The 14,698-nt window shown below is 39.5% G+C and overlaps 1 protein-coding gene across 3 annotated transcripts in view; it reads right to left on the minus strand.

Annotated features, from left to right (window-relative positions):
- MAP2K6 (mitogen-activated protein kinase kinase 6) overlaps positions 1–14,698 on the minus strand; it is a 130,463-nt gene that overhangs the window by 21,635 nt on the left and 94,130 nt on the right. For all 3 annotated transcript variants that reach the window (XM_050765633.1, XM_050765632.1, XM_050765634.1), the window contains exons 3-6: positions 3,999–4,047; positions 3,301–3,414; positions 1,452–1,571; positions 498–614 (exon numbers count right to left, since the gene is read on the minus strand). In XM_050765633.1, coding sequence (XP_050621590.1) covers positions 498–614; positions 1,452–1,571; positions 3,301–3,414; positions 3,999–4,047 — 400 coding nt within the window. The remainder of the gene's footprint in view (positions 1–497; positions 615–1,451; positions 1,572–3,300; positions 3,415–3,998; positions 4,048–14,698) is intronic.

Raw genomic sequence — 14,698 nt, forward strand, 5'->3', positions numbered from 1 at the left:
ACTCCATCCACCAGAGAGGACTGTATCTTATATCAGAAAGGATGTCTCCCTCATCTATCTTGTTCATTTGCCCTCATTCTTTTTCTCTCCACCCTCCTGAACCTGAATAGCCATGAAGGTAGAAGACCTTCTTTCTATTTATTTTCCTTCTGCTTCATTCTATGCCTACTAGTCTTAAGAGAATATTTTAAACATCCATAAATGAAAATCAAAATAAACTAATGTCAGAATATAGACACCAGGAATGTGGTCATAGCTGATGAATGCAGCACTTAGAGTCATTTAACCTAGAGTCTGCCAAACCAAAGCAGGGCTAGAATCTTCTATATAGTGCTCAGAAAGGAAAGCATGTATTTATCCATCCACCAATAAATGTCAACAGACATGTACGAATAGTAGCTCTGGCCCAGGTAGTATTTCTTCATATTGAGATACAAAGACACATAGGGACTTTATTTCTCACATTATCCTTGCAGTAGGGATCAAAAGGTACTCACAGAAACTGCTATTTTCCCTAAGATGTCCTCTGGAATTGTCTGGCCTTTATCAATAACTTGTTTGTAGAATTTATCTAGTGATGTGTCCATGAGCTCCATGCAGATCCACACATCACCCTGGAGACCAATTGGTTCAGGAATTGTTTAAAAGGATGAAAAAGGGAGAAAGAAAAATTAAAAAAAAACAGTAAATACCTGTCCTGAAGAATTAACTATTTCTTTCTTGAATTTTGAGGGGAAATATATTGCTTTCTGTCAAGATCATAAAGGAATTCACAAATAAGCAAGGTTATCTCCAAAGAGCAAACCAGTAGGTAGCTGAGCAGAACCTGCATGTGATCTCCTACCCCTTAATGAAAAATGGAATCTAATTACTAACAGACATAAGCAATAAAACCCCAGAAATCCAGGCCTTTACTGATACCACTGTCTAGGAGTTAGGTCTAGATGCCTACTCCCTGTCGGATCTCTCACACTAAACAACAGCAATAGTCAGTCAAAAAGCTGGTTTTAATGAGGTGAAGCCTCATAATTCATATCATGGTGAAGTGAAAAACAGAGGTAGAGGAAAGAGATCAAAGTACGTCTACATGGTACACAAGTAGGCTAGATGAAGTTCCTAAAGCAGTCCAAAGACCAGAATATTTCCAATTATAAGAGATCTATGCAAATCAGTCTATAGGCGATATAGAAAGTTCTGCCAAGATAAACAAAACAAAAAAAGAAAGGAGAAGAGAATCTCTGCATCTGAAAAAGGCTAACCACATTTGAAAATACCATAATTTCAATCCAACCTTTCCCCAGGGCATGTCATCATTGCACACACGTAAACCCCCCTATACAAGATGTGTCAAAGAAGAAAGAGCTCCATGATTGTGATGGCATTTACGTGATCAAAGAAACTTCTTTTTACGTTATTGTTCTCCCTGGACTTTGAATTGAAGGGTCACCTACCTCCCGAAACAGTGCGCCATAAAAGGTGACGGTGAATGGACAGTCCACCGTCCTCATGGAAATATCCAAATCCATCAGTAGCCTTTTCTGTTCCTGGCTATTTACTGTGGCTCGAATCCGCTGAATGCAAATGCATGGAAAATTTATGGTTACTACTCTGAGGATGAGGCAGGCAGGGACCTGAAGGAGTCCCATCATGAAAATAGTACAGTTCATAACACAACTTCTAGCAACAACATTGTGAATATCCACCCTAAGTGATTAGCTATCTGTAACACATGAAAATAAGGAAGGCTGTTACTCATTTGATTTCCTGAACAGTCTTGGTAAGAAACAAATTGATAGTATGTTTTGGAGAGTGACAAAATATTTTGGAATGTATTTCCAAGTTACAAAAACAATCTGGTTTACTGTATTATGTCTGTTCAGTGCAAAGAGGACACAATATTAAGGACTTTGCTGCTTATCTGAGGTCCCAAGAAAATAAAAAGCCAAAAGCGCTTCTTTGGGAACAGGTAAGAGTATTTGGAGGGAAAAGTAACTGTAAGAGAATTGGTACAGCTATAGGAAACGGAAGGAATTAGAGAGAAATAGAGAAACCGTTCATTCTTTATCCCAGTGCTTCTGTGGCAAGAAAAATCTGTCACTCTAGCAAATGTAGCCTTACAGAAACATGATTATGTCATTAAATGATAGGAAAGATACAATATCACTAGGCCTTCACGCTTTTTGCCTACTTAGCAAGTCAGCAGAAGAACAGACTGAAAAATCTACAAGATAAAAGTATTCCCATTCTTCAAAAGCAAAGGGATCCAAGTCCCTTTGATTATTCCTAACGATGGCCCAAATCTATTAACTCAACTAGAGATGTTAATTCTTTGTGATCCTCCCAGCATCTACTCAATAATATGAAATGATTTTAAATTTCCTTTCATAGCTCAAAAACTACGTAGATTGACCCTAGATATATTTTACCCTCCTTTTTCCACAAATGAAGACAATTTTCTCTCCCAATTCTGGTTTCTTGATTTTCAGGGGCAACTCTTTAAAAGCAACAAAATATAGAATAAAAGAGATTTATGAGTCATAACAGCCAAATGCAATACGTAAACTTTCGTTGGGATACTGATTTGAAAATCCAAAAGGACAAAACAAACACACACACTTTGAGATGATCAAGGAAATTTTTACTTGGACTGTGGATTAGATGAAGGAATTATTATTATCATTATTATTATTATTATTTGAGATGGAGTCTCGCTCTGACATCCAGGCTGGAGTGCAGTGGCATGATCTTGGCTCACCACAACCTCCACCTCCCGGGTTCAAGTGATTCTCCTGCCTGAGCCTCCCAAGTAGCTGGGACTGCAGACACGTGCCACCATGCCCGGCTAATTTTTTGTATTTTTAGTAGAGATTGGGTTTCACTATGTTGGCCAGGTTGGTCTCGAACTCCTGACCTCATAATCCACCTGCTTTGGCCTCCCAAAGTGCTGGGATTACAGGCATGAGCCACCATGCCTGGCCCATTAATTATTTTTAAGTGTGATGATGACATGGTAGTTTTGTAAAAATTTAAAATTGTGAAAGAATGGATGGAAGGTGAGTTAAGAGTTAAAAAACAAAACAAAACAAAAAAAAAACCAACAAATAAAAAGTAGATACAACTCACACCAAGGAAGCCTTTTCCAAAATACCTTTTGAGGAAAATATTCTTCCCTCCAAATAATCTTTTATGCTTTACCCTACGGAAGATGGTTTTGCTTCTATTAAAAGGGCTGGTTGACAATTGAGATGGACAAATGTATACACAGCAGATAGAAAACATTTGGGAGAATGTCAACTCTACCTTCACTGCCATGATCTGCCCGCTGGGCACGTGCCGCATCTTCTCCACCACCCCGTACGCACCTCGTCCCAGTTCCATTATAGGCTCTAGGTCATCTGCCTTCACCTCAAAGTTCTGCAAGAGAGAAAAGGAATAATGCAATGGGAAAGAGAAAAATAAACAGAACAGAGAGCACTTTATCTTCTATCTCGTTTCTCTCAATATTCTGAGGATTATTTCTGGGCCAGAAGATTTTCTAGCATGTCAAAGCAGCCTCTGAAAGCAAGAAGCTACAAGAAGGGCCAAGAGATGTCTAGGAGCTCCCACGGGGGTAGCCCACCTGCTTGTCCCAGGCAACACAGAAACACAACTTGGATTCAGCTTGCTTATGTCTCAGTTGAAGCTATTTCACTGCAGTTCTTTAGCCATGACCCTTCATTGTGTCTGTAACTCACTATTGACTGATGGCAACTAGATTATGTCTGAGCTTTGAGAAACACCGTCCCAAGAGAACCATCTACTCTCTTCAAATGCCTTCCATCAAAACCACAGTAGCCTGATTTCAATTCAACATTTTTTCAAAATAGCAAAAACTTTGCATACCACTTCCCTTTAAATGCAAATGTTTTTTGACTCATCCCCTGACAGCATGCTAGGGAAAACAAAGCATACATATAAAATGGCCAACGTATTAGCTGGCAGACGTGATTTTTTCTTACCTGATTTCCAATAGAAATGCAAGCCTTGGAGTCTAAATCTCGAGGTGGTCTAAGAAAGATAAGGGGGAAAAGAATAAACATAAGCTAATGAGTCAATTATATCCTTCCCAAATCACACGCCACTGGGGGTATTTTTCCTTAAAAAGAAAGTGGAAGTTCATGAGTAAACTGAAGCAGCATATGAGTGTGAATAAGAGGAGATTTGAAATAAATTACATTTGGGTTTAAATTACTTAATCTCTTTGGGGCTCCATTTCTTCTTTCACATGGGGATATTAATATGCCTACATTGTGAAGCAGGAGTGAGTATTAAATGAGATAATACAACTAAAATGCTTAGCAGAATGTTTGGCATACAATAAATATCTAATTCATATGTGTGATTATATAGATCAGGGTGCCTAACTCCCAAGCCACAGACTAATACCAGTCAGCAGGAGATGAGTGGTGGGTGAAGGAGAGAAGCTTCACTTGTACTTGCAGTCACTCCCCATCGCTCACATTACCACCTGAGCTCTGCCTCCTGTCAGATCAGCGGTGGCATTAGATTCTCATAGGAGCACAAACCCTACTGTGAACTGTGTATATGAGGGATATAGGTTGCGTACTCCTTATGAAAATCTAATGCCTGATGATCTGTCACTGTCTCCCATCACCCCCAGATGGGACCATATAGTTGCAGGATAACAAGCTCAAGACCCTCATTGATTCTACATTATGGTGAGTTGTATAATTATTTCATGATGTATTACAATGTAATAATAATAGAAATAAAGTACACAATAAATGTAATGTGCTTGAATCATCCCAAAACCATCCCCCCACCCAGTTCATGGAAAAACCGTCTTTCAAAAAACCAGTCCCTGGTGCCAAAAAGGTTAGGGACTGCTGATACAGGTCATTGTGCTAGAGTAGTAAGTCTCAAGCTTTATCTTTCATCCAAGAGCACCAATACATATAATTATTTCACCACATGTCTCACAATTGTTTTAAGAAACAAATAGCAATGGCATATATTCTGTTAACTCACAAAATTCATAGAACATAAGAATTTCAAATCTAGTCCCTTCTTTCATAGATGGACAGAAGGTCCAGAGAGGAAAAGTGACTCCCCCCAGCCCAAAGCTGCCCCAGGTCTCCTGATTTCCAGTTCTGCAACCTCTCTACTCTACCAGGCTGTCTCATCAAGCCCAGCAATATTTCTTCCATGCATAGCATTATACAATTCTGGGGTTTTCTTAGGAGCCAGAGGTTTGCTGATTTTGTTTCTATAGTCACTTCCTGAGTATTTATTTCTACTACTTCAATGATCTCTCAGGTGGTATCAATCTACTTAAGAGACAAATGTTTGGCTCTGGCTGTGCACACAACTAGAAGCTGACAAAGGCACTTTCCTGAAAGAAATGTACCAATAGTAGTACGATAAACATAGCAAATGCTGGCCAGGTGCAGTGGCCCACGTCTGTAATCCCAGCACTTTGGGAGGCTGAGGTGGGCGGATCACCTGAGGTCAGGAGTTCGAGACCAGCCTGGCCAACACGGTGAAACCCCGTCTCTAGGAAAAACACAAAAATTAGCTGGGCATTGTGGCACACGTCTGTAATCCCAGATACTCGGCAGGCTGAGGCAGGAGAATCGCTTGAACCCAGGAGGCGGAGGTTGCAGTGAGCCAAGATTGTGCCATTACACTCCAGCCTGGGTGATAGAGTGAGACTCTATATATATAAAACATACCAAATGCCAAAAAACACATTGTTAATGTGATCAAACAAAAAGAGCAACTAGAGGCTAAAGATGAAAGAATCCTGGTGCTGCCAGAAAAGAGGGAAAGAGGGTGAGCAGGCAGGTAAAGACTCATGTCTCTCTGGAAGCACATTCCATGCCAGAAGAAGGCAAAGGAAAATGGAAAGAGAGAGGAAAAGGGAAAGATGAAAGGCAGAGAGAAAAGAAACCTTTGCCAATGAGGACTTTTTCCAGCTCTCAGGTATGATTCTAACCCTTTTGCTGAAATTAAATACATAAATAAAATTAAAAAGTAGGGATATGGGCTGGGCGTGATGACTCACACCTGTAATCCCAGCACTTTGGGAGGCCGAGGCAGGTGGATCACCTGAGGTCAGGAGTTCGAAACCAGCCTGGCCAACGTGGTGAAACCCCATCTCTACTAAAAATACAAAAATTAGCCAGGCATGCTGGCGGGTGCCTGTAATCCCAGCTACTCGGGAGGCTGAGGCAGGAGAATCGCTTGAACCCTGGAGGCAGAGGTTGAAGTTGAAGTGAGCCAAGATCATGCCACTGCTGTCCAGCCTGGGCGACAAGAGCGAGACTCGGTCTCAAAAAACAAAACAAAACAACAAATAAAAAGAGGAAAATGGCAAGCCTTCTCTCACCTCAAAATTCTTTTGGAATACATAGAATACTTAAAGTTTTTTATACTAACTTAAAACTGGGGACTGAGAGAGAGAGAGCAGAAAAAAACAACACAAAACAAAATACACACACACACCCCCCAACAAACAGCAGTGATGTGTTTCTATATCTTGTGTTTCTGAGCAGGGAATTTTTCTTCAGAAAAGGTTTCTGGAAGAATCAAATTTCTAAAACGCTACTTCCTCTTTCTCAAGATTTCCAAAGCTGTTTTTCCTTAGTTGTCACAATTTGCTTGTACTAATTTGTAATGGCACTTTGAAATAAAGGCAAATATGACTTTAAACATGTGACTAATATAAACAACAAAAATCCTTTGCAATTATTCAACACGCTGATTTTTTTTTTTTTCTTTTTTTTTTTTTGAGACAGAATCTCACCCTGTCACCCAGGCTGGAGTGCAGTGGCGCGATCTTGGCTCACTGCAACCTCCGCCTACTGGGTTCAAGCAATTCTCCTGCCTCAGCCTCCCAAGCAGCTGGGATTACAGGCACCCACCACCACACCCAGCTAATCGTTGTACCTGGAGTAGAAACAGGGTTTCGCCATGTTGGCCAGGCTGGTCTCAAACTCCTGACCTCAAGTGATCCTCCCGCCTCAGCCTCCCAAAGTGCTGGAATTACAGGCATCAGCCACCACACCCAGCCATCACCTTGACTTTTTAAAAGTATGAAGCAACAGAAAGGTCACTAATTATTTGGGGCTGCGACTGTTTTTGCCATCCAATGAGGTTATCGAAAACGAGTTCTTCCAAGTCTAATATTCTTATATTTTATATATATAGCAGGGCTCAGCAAATTACAGTCTGTGGTCCAGCTAAGAATGACTTTTCCAAATTTAAATGCTTGTAAAAAGCCAAAAAATAAACAACAGCATCCTCTGTGGCCCACGTAATATTTACTATCTGGCCTTTTACAAACAAAACAAAACAAACAAACAAAAAAAGTTTGCTGAGCTTGGCTCTATACTAACTTTGCATTACCCCGGGACCTAATAGAAGGGTCTGGTGCCATTTTCCAGATTAAGAAAAATGAAACCCAGAAAAGCTGGGTGATTTTCTGAAGCCATACGGTCATCCGCAGAGCTGAAAATAAAACTCAAGTCACCTGAATCTCAGCCTTGACTTAAGGAGGAGAAAAAGGAAGAAGAGACGGAAATATAAAAAACTGGGCTAAGAGCTGTTTTACCTGCTCTCATGATTCCCATCGAGGCAGATTGAATACAAGGAACTTGCTCCCAATGCCCAGGCCTCCTCTAATGAAAATAATCAATTCGCCTGTGCCGCAGGCCCTTGGGCTCATCAAGTGGGCCAAAAATATCAAATGATGGGGCCAAGACTGACAAATCAGATTGGATTAGTTGACATTGTGCTCTGTCCAGGGCTGGGCATATTAGTTTGCCAGGGGCATTGCGATTCTGCAGGAAGTTTATACTGTGGGTGGATGTTCTCTGTCGCTTATTCAATATTTTAGTCCTCTGGGGAAAAAACCAAGCTTATTACAAAAATTCTTCCCCTGGAAGACCAAAGGTCTTCCAAAGGTCACCTAGTATTCATTTTTTATATGAACAACCAGCTTCGGTTTAGTACGATAGTTATTCATCTATAATTTTACGTGAGGAATCAGTTCACTGGTTATTATCACAATTATTATTCATTTATTCAGAAATATTTATTGAGCACCTATTTGGGCAAGAGACTGTGTGAGCCATTTACATAAAATAGCTTCCTTAATTTTTACAACTCTCAGTGGTAGTATTAATAGAGGTGTTATTACCTCTAGTGAAATAGAATAGGGTATGAATTGAAATCGAGGTATTAATACCTCTTTCAGCAATTAATATTGAAAGTGACTAAATAATTTAAGAACACTCAGGCTGGGAGCAGTGGCTCACACCTGTAATCCCAGCACTTTGGGAGGCTGAGGCGGGTGGATCATGAGGTCAGGAGTTCGAGACCAGCCTGGCTAACATAGTGAAACCCCGTCTCTACTAAAAATACAAACTTATCTGGGCATGGTGGCAGGTGCCTGTAGTCCAAGCTACTTGGGAGGCTGAGGCAGGAGAATTGCTTGAACCCGAGAGGCGGAGGTTGTGGTGAGCCACGATCACACCACTGCACTCCAGCCTGGGCAACAGAGCGAGACTCTGTCTCAAAAGAAAAAAGAACTCTTAGAGAGACAATGAGATTAGAACCCAGAGCTGCACCATAATGGCTTCTGATGCACAGTGTGCTGTAAAGGATACTACCTCTCATTTCACTAGCCATAAACTGTTTGCTCACAGCCTCTGCCAGTCTGCTGTGTGGCTAAGAGCACATCACTGAAAGTCAGAGATTCCTGAGCTTATATGCCAGTTCTTCCACTGAGAAGCTGTGCGATAATGCTCGCTTGGAGCTACCTTTCATCGAGCAGTTGCAATGCACCAGGCACTACATGAGACACTCATATGGATTATGACATCTAATCCTCAAGACAGCAACATCACTGTTATTCCCGGGTTTTGTTTGTCTGTTTTTTGAGATGGAATCTCACTCTGTCATCTAGGCTGGAGTGCAATGGCATAATCTCGGCTCACTGCAACCTCCACCTCCTGGGTTCAAGTGATTCTCCTGCCTCAGTCTCCCAAGAAACTGGGACTACAGGCGCCCGCTGCCACGCCCGGCTAATGTTTTGGTATTTTTAGAAGGGGAAACTAAGGCTTAGCGCAGTTAGGTATTTTGCCTAAGGTATTCAACTAGTGAAGTTTAGATCCCAAATTTAAACCTAAGTGTTCTGGCTCCAGACCCTGAACTCTTACCCATGAAGCTATGCTCAACAGTTTGGAGCAATGCACCTGACCGTTGCACCGTTCTGTTTGTTCACATGTCAAATGAGAGTAACAAACACTGCCTCTGAGTTTCTTGTGGTGGTTAAATGAAACAATATGAACTAGCAGCAAACTGATTTAGAATTGGTCACTATCAATTAAGGGAAGGGACAGCCCACACTGGCATCAGTAGCTCAGAGAAAGAGCTCAAACAGAGGGGCCACACACGTGGAACTCGGGAGAATGGAGCTTTGTCAAGGCCTATTTATTTTTGTGAAGCGCAGCAGAAGGAGGCAGGGTATGAATGGGAAGAAATCACCAAGCCAGCCTTCAAAAATTGCCAAGAAAAACACAAAATGTGGGAGCTACTTCTTTAGGAGTACAAATTTAAGCCTCGGCATTAAAGTCATAACAAGGAGACTCTTTGAGCTACGGTGGTATACTCTACAATAATGAAGTGATACTTTTTGCTTCACAAAGTGAAACAGATAAGTATATTCACAGCATATCCTATTAATACCATACGAGGGAAAAACAAAATATAAACTGCTTTTATCCTTGTTTATACCAAGAAAGCGTTTATGGTAGCCTTCCAAAATTCATAAAATTTATAAAATTAACATATACTTTATGCTATAATGTAAACTAATATAAAAGGTAAAGAATAAAAATTGTAAGGGGAAGGGATATAAGACTGCTGGCAGGTTGATATACGAATAAATCCCAAAGGAGATAGTAAAAATAAAAGCAGAAAGCAATAAAACTGAAAATAGGAAAATAAAACAAAGCCAGTTCTTCAAAAGAAAAAAAAAAAAATCAGTAAAGTGGATAAACCTCAAGCAAAACTGACAAATTTAACAAGAGAAGACACAAATTATCAGTATCAGGGAAGAAAAACAAAAAAAAAGGTGTCACAACAGATTGTACATCCATTTAAAGGATAGGCAGAGAACACTGTGAACAGTTTTACTCTCATAAATGTGACAACTTCGAAGAAATAGACCAACTCCTCAAAACCACATACTACCAAAACTCAGCCATAATGAAACAGATAATCTGAATAGTCCTGTAACTATTAAAGAAATTGGGATTGTGATTAAAAAGTCCCAGAAAAAAAAAAAATCCAGGCTCATTTTCTTTCATTGGAGAATTTTAACAAACATTCAAAGAAGAATTAGCACCAATTTTATACAATGTCTACCAAAAAATAGAAGCAACACTTACCAATTCATTTTTATTAGTATTACCTTAATACTAAAACTAGAAAATAATAGCACAAGAGAAATAATAAATAAACCATCACAGACCAACATCTCCCAAAAGCCTAGAAACAAAAATCCTCAACAAAATTTTAGCAAATCGAATCCAACAATGCACAAAAATATATACACCATAACTAACTGGGATTAATTTGGGGTATGCAAGGCTAGCTCAGTACATAAAAATGAATCAACATAATCTACATATCAACAGATCAAAGAAGAAAAATCTTATGATCATATCAATTGGTGCAGAGAAAGCATTCAACAAAATTCAATACCCATTCATAATAAAAGTTCTCAGGCAGGGCATGTTGGCTCGTGCCTGTAATCCTGGCACTTTGGGAGGGCCAAGGCAGGCAAATTGCTTACCCACGAGTTCGGACCAGCCTAGACAACACAGTGAAACCCCATCTCTACAAAATACAAAAATAAATTAGCCCAGTGTGGTGGCATGTACCTGTAGTTCCAGCTACTTCGGAGGCTGACATGGGAGGATCACTTGAGCCAGGGGAGGCTGAGACTGCAGTGAGCCATGAGCACACCACTGCACTCCAGCCTGGGTGACAGAGTGAGACCCTGTCTCAAAAAACAAAAACAAACAATCAAAAAAAAACCTCTCAGTATACTGAGAGATTTTATATAGCTGGGAACCTTTTCAACCTCATAAGTAACATCTACAAAAAATCTACAGTTAGCTTCATACTTACTAGTGAAAGACTAAATGCTTTCCCTCTAAGATGAGGAACAAACCAGTTTGCCTGCTCTCATCAACCTTACTAACATAGGACTGGACATTCTTGTCACTTCAATAAGGCAACAAAATGCAAGTAAAAATCAAAGTAAAGATTGGAAAAGAAGAAATAAAACTGTCTCCGTTTACAGATGCCACGACTGTCTACATAGAAAACTCTAAGGATTCGATGAAAAGCTTCTAGAACTAATGAGTGATTTTAGTAAAGTCACAGAATAGAAGATCAATTGCAGAATCCACAGAATACAAAATCAATACAGAAAAGATCTATTGCATTTCTATACACTGACAATGAACAAGTAAAAACCTAGCTCACAAATCAAATTCCGATTAAAATTTGCTCCAAAAAAACACTTAGGTATAAATTTCAACAAAATCTAATATAGAGGAATTGTATTATAAAAATACTGATGGAATAAAATTTTTAAAGTTGAAGAAATAGACCATGTTTGCAGATTAGAACCAAGGTAGTAAAAATGTCAATTCGCCCTAAATTGATCTATAGGTTAAACACAATTCCTACTGAAATCTCAGTAAGTTTCTCTGTGGACATAGACAAGCTTATTCTAAAACTTATATGAAAAGAGAAAGACCTTAGAATAGTCAACATAATTCTGAAAGGGAACAGAGTGAGAGGAATCATGTTTCCCTGTTATGACTTACTATGCAGCTGTGGTAATCAAGACAGTGTGATACTGGCAAAGGGACAGACACATAAATCAGTGGAACAGAATAGAGAACACAGAAATAACTTCAAACAAATATGCCCAATTGACATTTGACAAAGGAGCAGAAGCAATTCAATGGAGGAGGGATAGCCTTTTCAACAAATGGTTCTAGAATAATTGGTAACCCACTGGCCAAAAAAATAAAGCTCAACCTAAACTCATACCTTGAACAAAAATTAACTCAAAATGGACCATGGGCTTAAATGCAAAATGCAACACTACAAAACTTCTAGACAGATCTAGGACTACGCAAAATGTTCGTAGACTTATTAACAAAAGCATGATCTGTAAAAGTAATAATTGATAAGTTGAGCTTCATCAAAATTAAAAACTTTTGCTCTGTGAAAGACCCTTCTAAAATCATAAAAAGACAAATTACAAACTGTGAAAAATATTTTCCTATCATGTATCGGACAAAGTCCTTGTGTCCAGAATATACAAATAACTCTCAAAAGTAAACAATAAAAAGAATCTAATTAGACAATGGGCAAAAGATATGCACAGACATTTCACCAAAAATATGTAGATGGAAAATAAACACGTAAAAACATATTCTACATTATTAGCCACTAGAGAAATTGCAAATTAAAACTACATATAGGCTGGGCACAGTGGCTCACGCCTGTAATCCCAGCACTCTGGGAGGCCGAGGCCGGTGGATCATCTAAGGTCAGGAGTTCGAGACCAGCAGACCAGCCTGGCCAATATGGTGAAACCCTGTCTCTACTAAAAAAAAAAAAAAAAAAAAAAAAATTAGCTGGGCATGGTGGCAGGGGCCTGTAATCCCAGCTGCTGGGGAGGCTGAGGCAGGAGAATCACCTGAACCTAGGGGCAGAGGTTGCAGTGAGCCGAGATCACGCCACTGCACTCCAGCCTGGGCAACAAGAGAGAAACTCCATTTCAACAACAACAACAAAAACTACATACATATCACTACACATCAGAATGGCTAAACTGCAAAATACTGACAGTACCAATTGCTGGCAGAGATCCAGAAAAACTGGATTATTCAGACATTATTGGTGAGAACATAAAATGGTACATTTACTCTGGCCAACAGTTCAGCAGTTCTTTCAAAACTAAAGATGGGCTTACCATGTAACCCAGCAATTACACTATTGGGCTTATACCCCAGAGAAATGAAGACTTATTCTCATGCAGGAACTTATGCATAAATGCTTATAACAGCTTTATTCCTAATAGCCAAAAATGGAAAACTTCCCATATCTCCTTCAAAGGCTAAGGTGTTGAACAAACTATGGTATGACCATACCATAGATGGGTACTTAGCAATAAAATGGAAGAAACTGTCAATACATGCAATTACTTAAATGAACCTCAATAAAATTATGTTGAACAAAAAAGTCTCAAAAAGAGATGCATTATTTCATTTACATAACAATCATGAAATAACAAAATGGCAAAGGAGAACAGATTAGTGGTTGCCAGGGATTAAGGACAGAGATGGGGGGAAGAGGTGGGTGTGACTATAAGAGGGTAACATAAAGAGTCTTGTAATGTTGCTGTAGTGAAGTATCTTGATTATAATAGTATTTATGCAAGACTTATACATGTGATAAACTTTATAGAGCTACACATGCACACATACACACACAAATGAATACTCGCATAGCTGGCAAAATTAAGTTCTATGATTTGCACTACTGCCACTTTCTTGATCTTGATAATGTACTATGGTTGTGCAAGATGTTAACGTGAGATGGGGGGAGTTTGGCATGGCTTGGGGAAAGGGATATATGGGACTTCCCTGTACATTTCTTTGCAACCTCCTTTTAATCTACAATTACTTCAAAATAAAAAGTTTTAAAAGTATATCCCATAAATTCCTATACAGGTAGTAAAAGTAGGCCACATATTTGACTCTAAGCTCTTGAGAAATCAATCAGAGAGGAAACAATAGTAATTACACAGTTCACAGGTCTACCAAAAAAAAAAATTGCTCAGAGAGACCAAAATAAAGAAAAAAAAAAGAGGAAAAAAATATTGATAGTAAGTATGAGAAGATGGATCTTCCTCCTGCAGATTCCAATGAAAGGAACATTCTATCTTGAGTTTAGACCCTTGAGCTACAGTCCAGAACCCTGAAGAGTAGCCGTCAACTCTACTTTGTCCTTAAAAATTCTCCAGTGGAAAGTTTCTGTATACTGCTTCATGCAATGCAAGGACCAATGGCTTTAACAAAGTCTTAACAGCAGACAGGATCCCATTTCAAAGCACATTCCAACACTAGGGGGTGCACTTCCTGATAGTAGATCACAGCTAACATCAAAACGTATTACAAAGGGAGGCACTTTTGTAGACATGAGCAAAAGCCTTACCAACTCACTTTTCCATTAGGATGCCCTCTCTTTGCCCTTGCCCTGTCTCTCTAACACCTCTATTGTGATTCGTTTCCTTGGAGTTTCGATTCCTCTCATGCAGATGCCTTGGTAGGGAAGTACCTTTCCCACCACCAGATTAAAAAAAAAACAAGAAGGAGGTTCACAGAGAGGATGTCATTTACACGATGTCCTTCACTAGGACTTGAGCTGACTTAGGGATTTAGGCCAAAACCTCAGCTAATAAAAAAGTGTTCCTTTACCTCATTCTTCCTTCTGTTTATACAGGACAGAATTTAAGTGTCAGGATGTGGGTCCTCACCAAATACCATCTTTCCATCTCAACCCAAGTTTTATAGTAGTGGCTTTCACAGGGATTTTCCTGTTT

This window comes from Macaca thibetana, chromosome 16 (genome assembly GCF_024542745.1).
Source record: "Macaca thibetana thibetana isolate TM-01 chromosome 16, ASM2454274v1, whole genome shotgun sequence".
Taxonomy (NCBI): Eukaryota; Metazoa; Chordata; class Mammalia; order Primates; family Cercopithecidae; genus Macaca; species Macaca thibetana.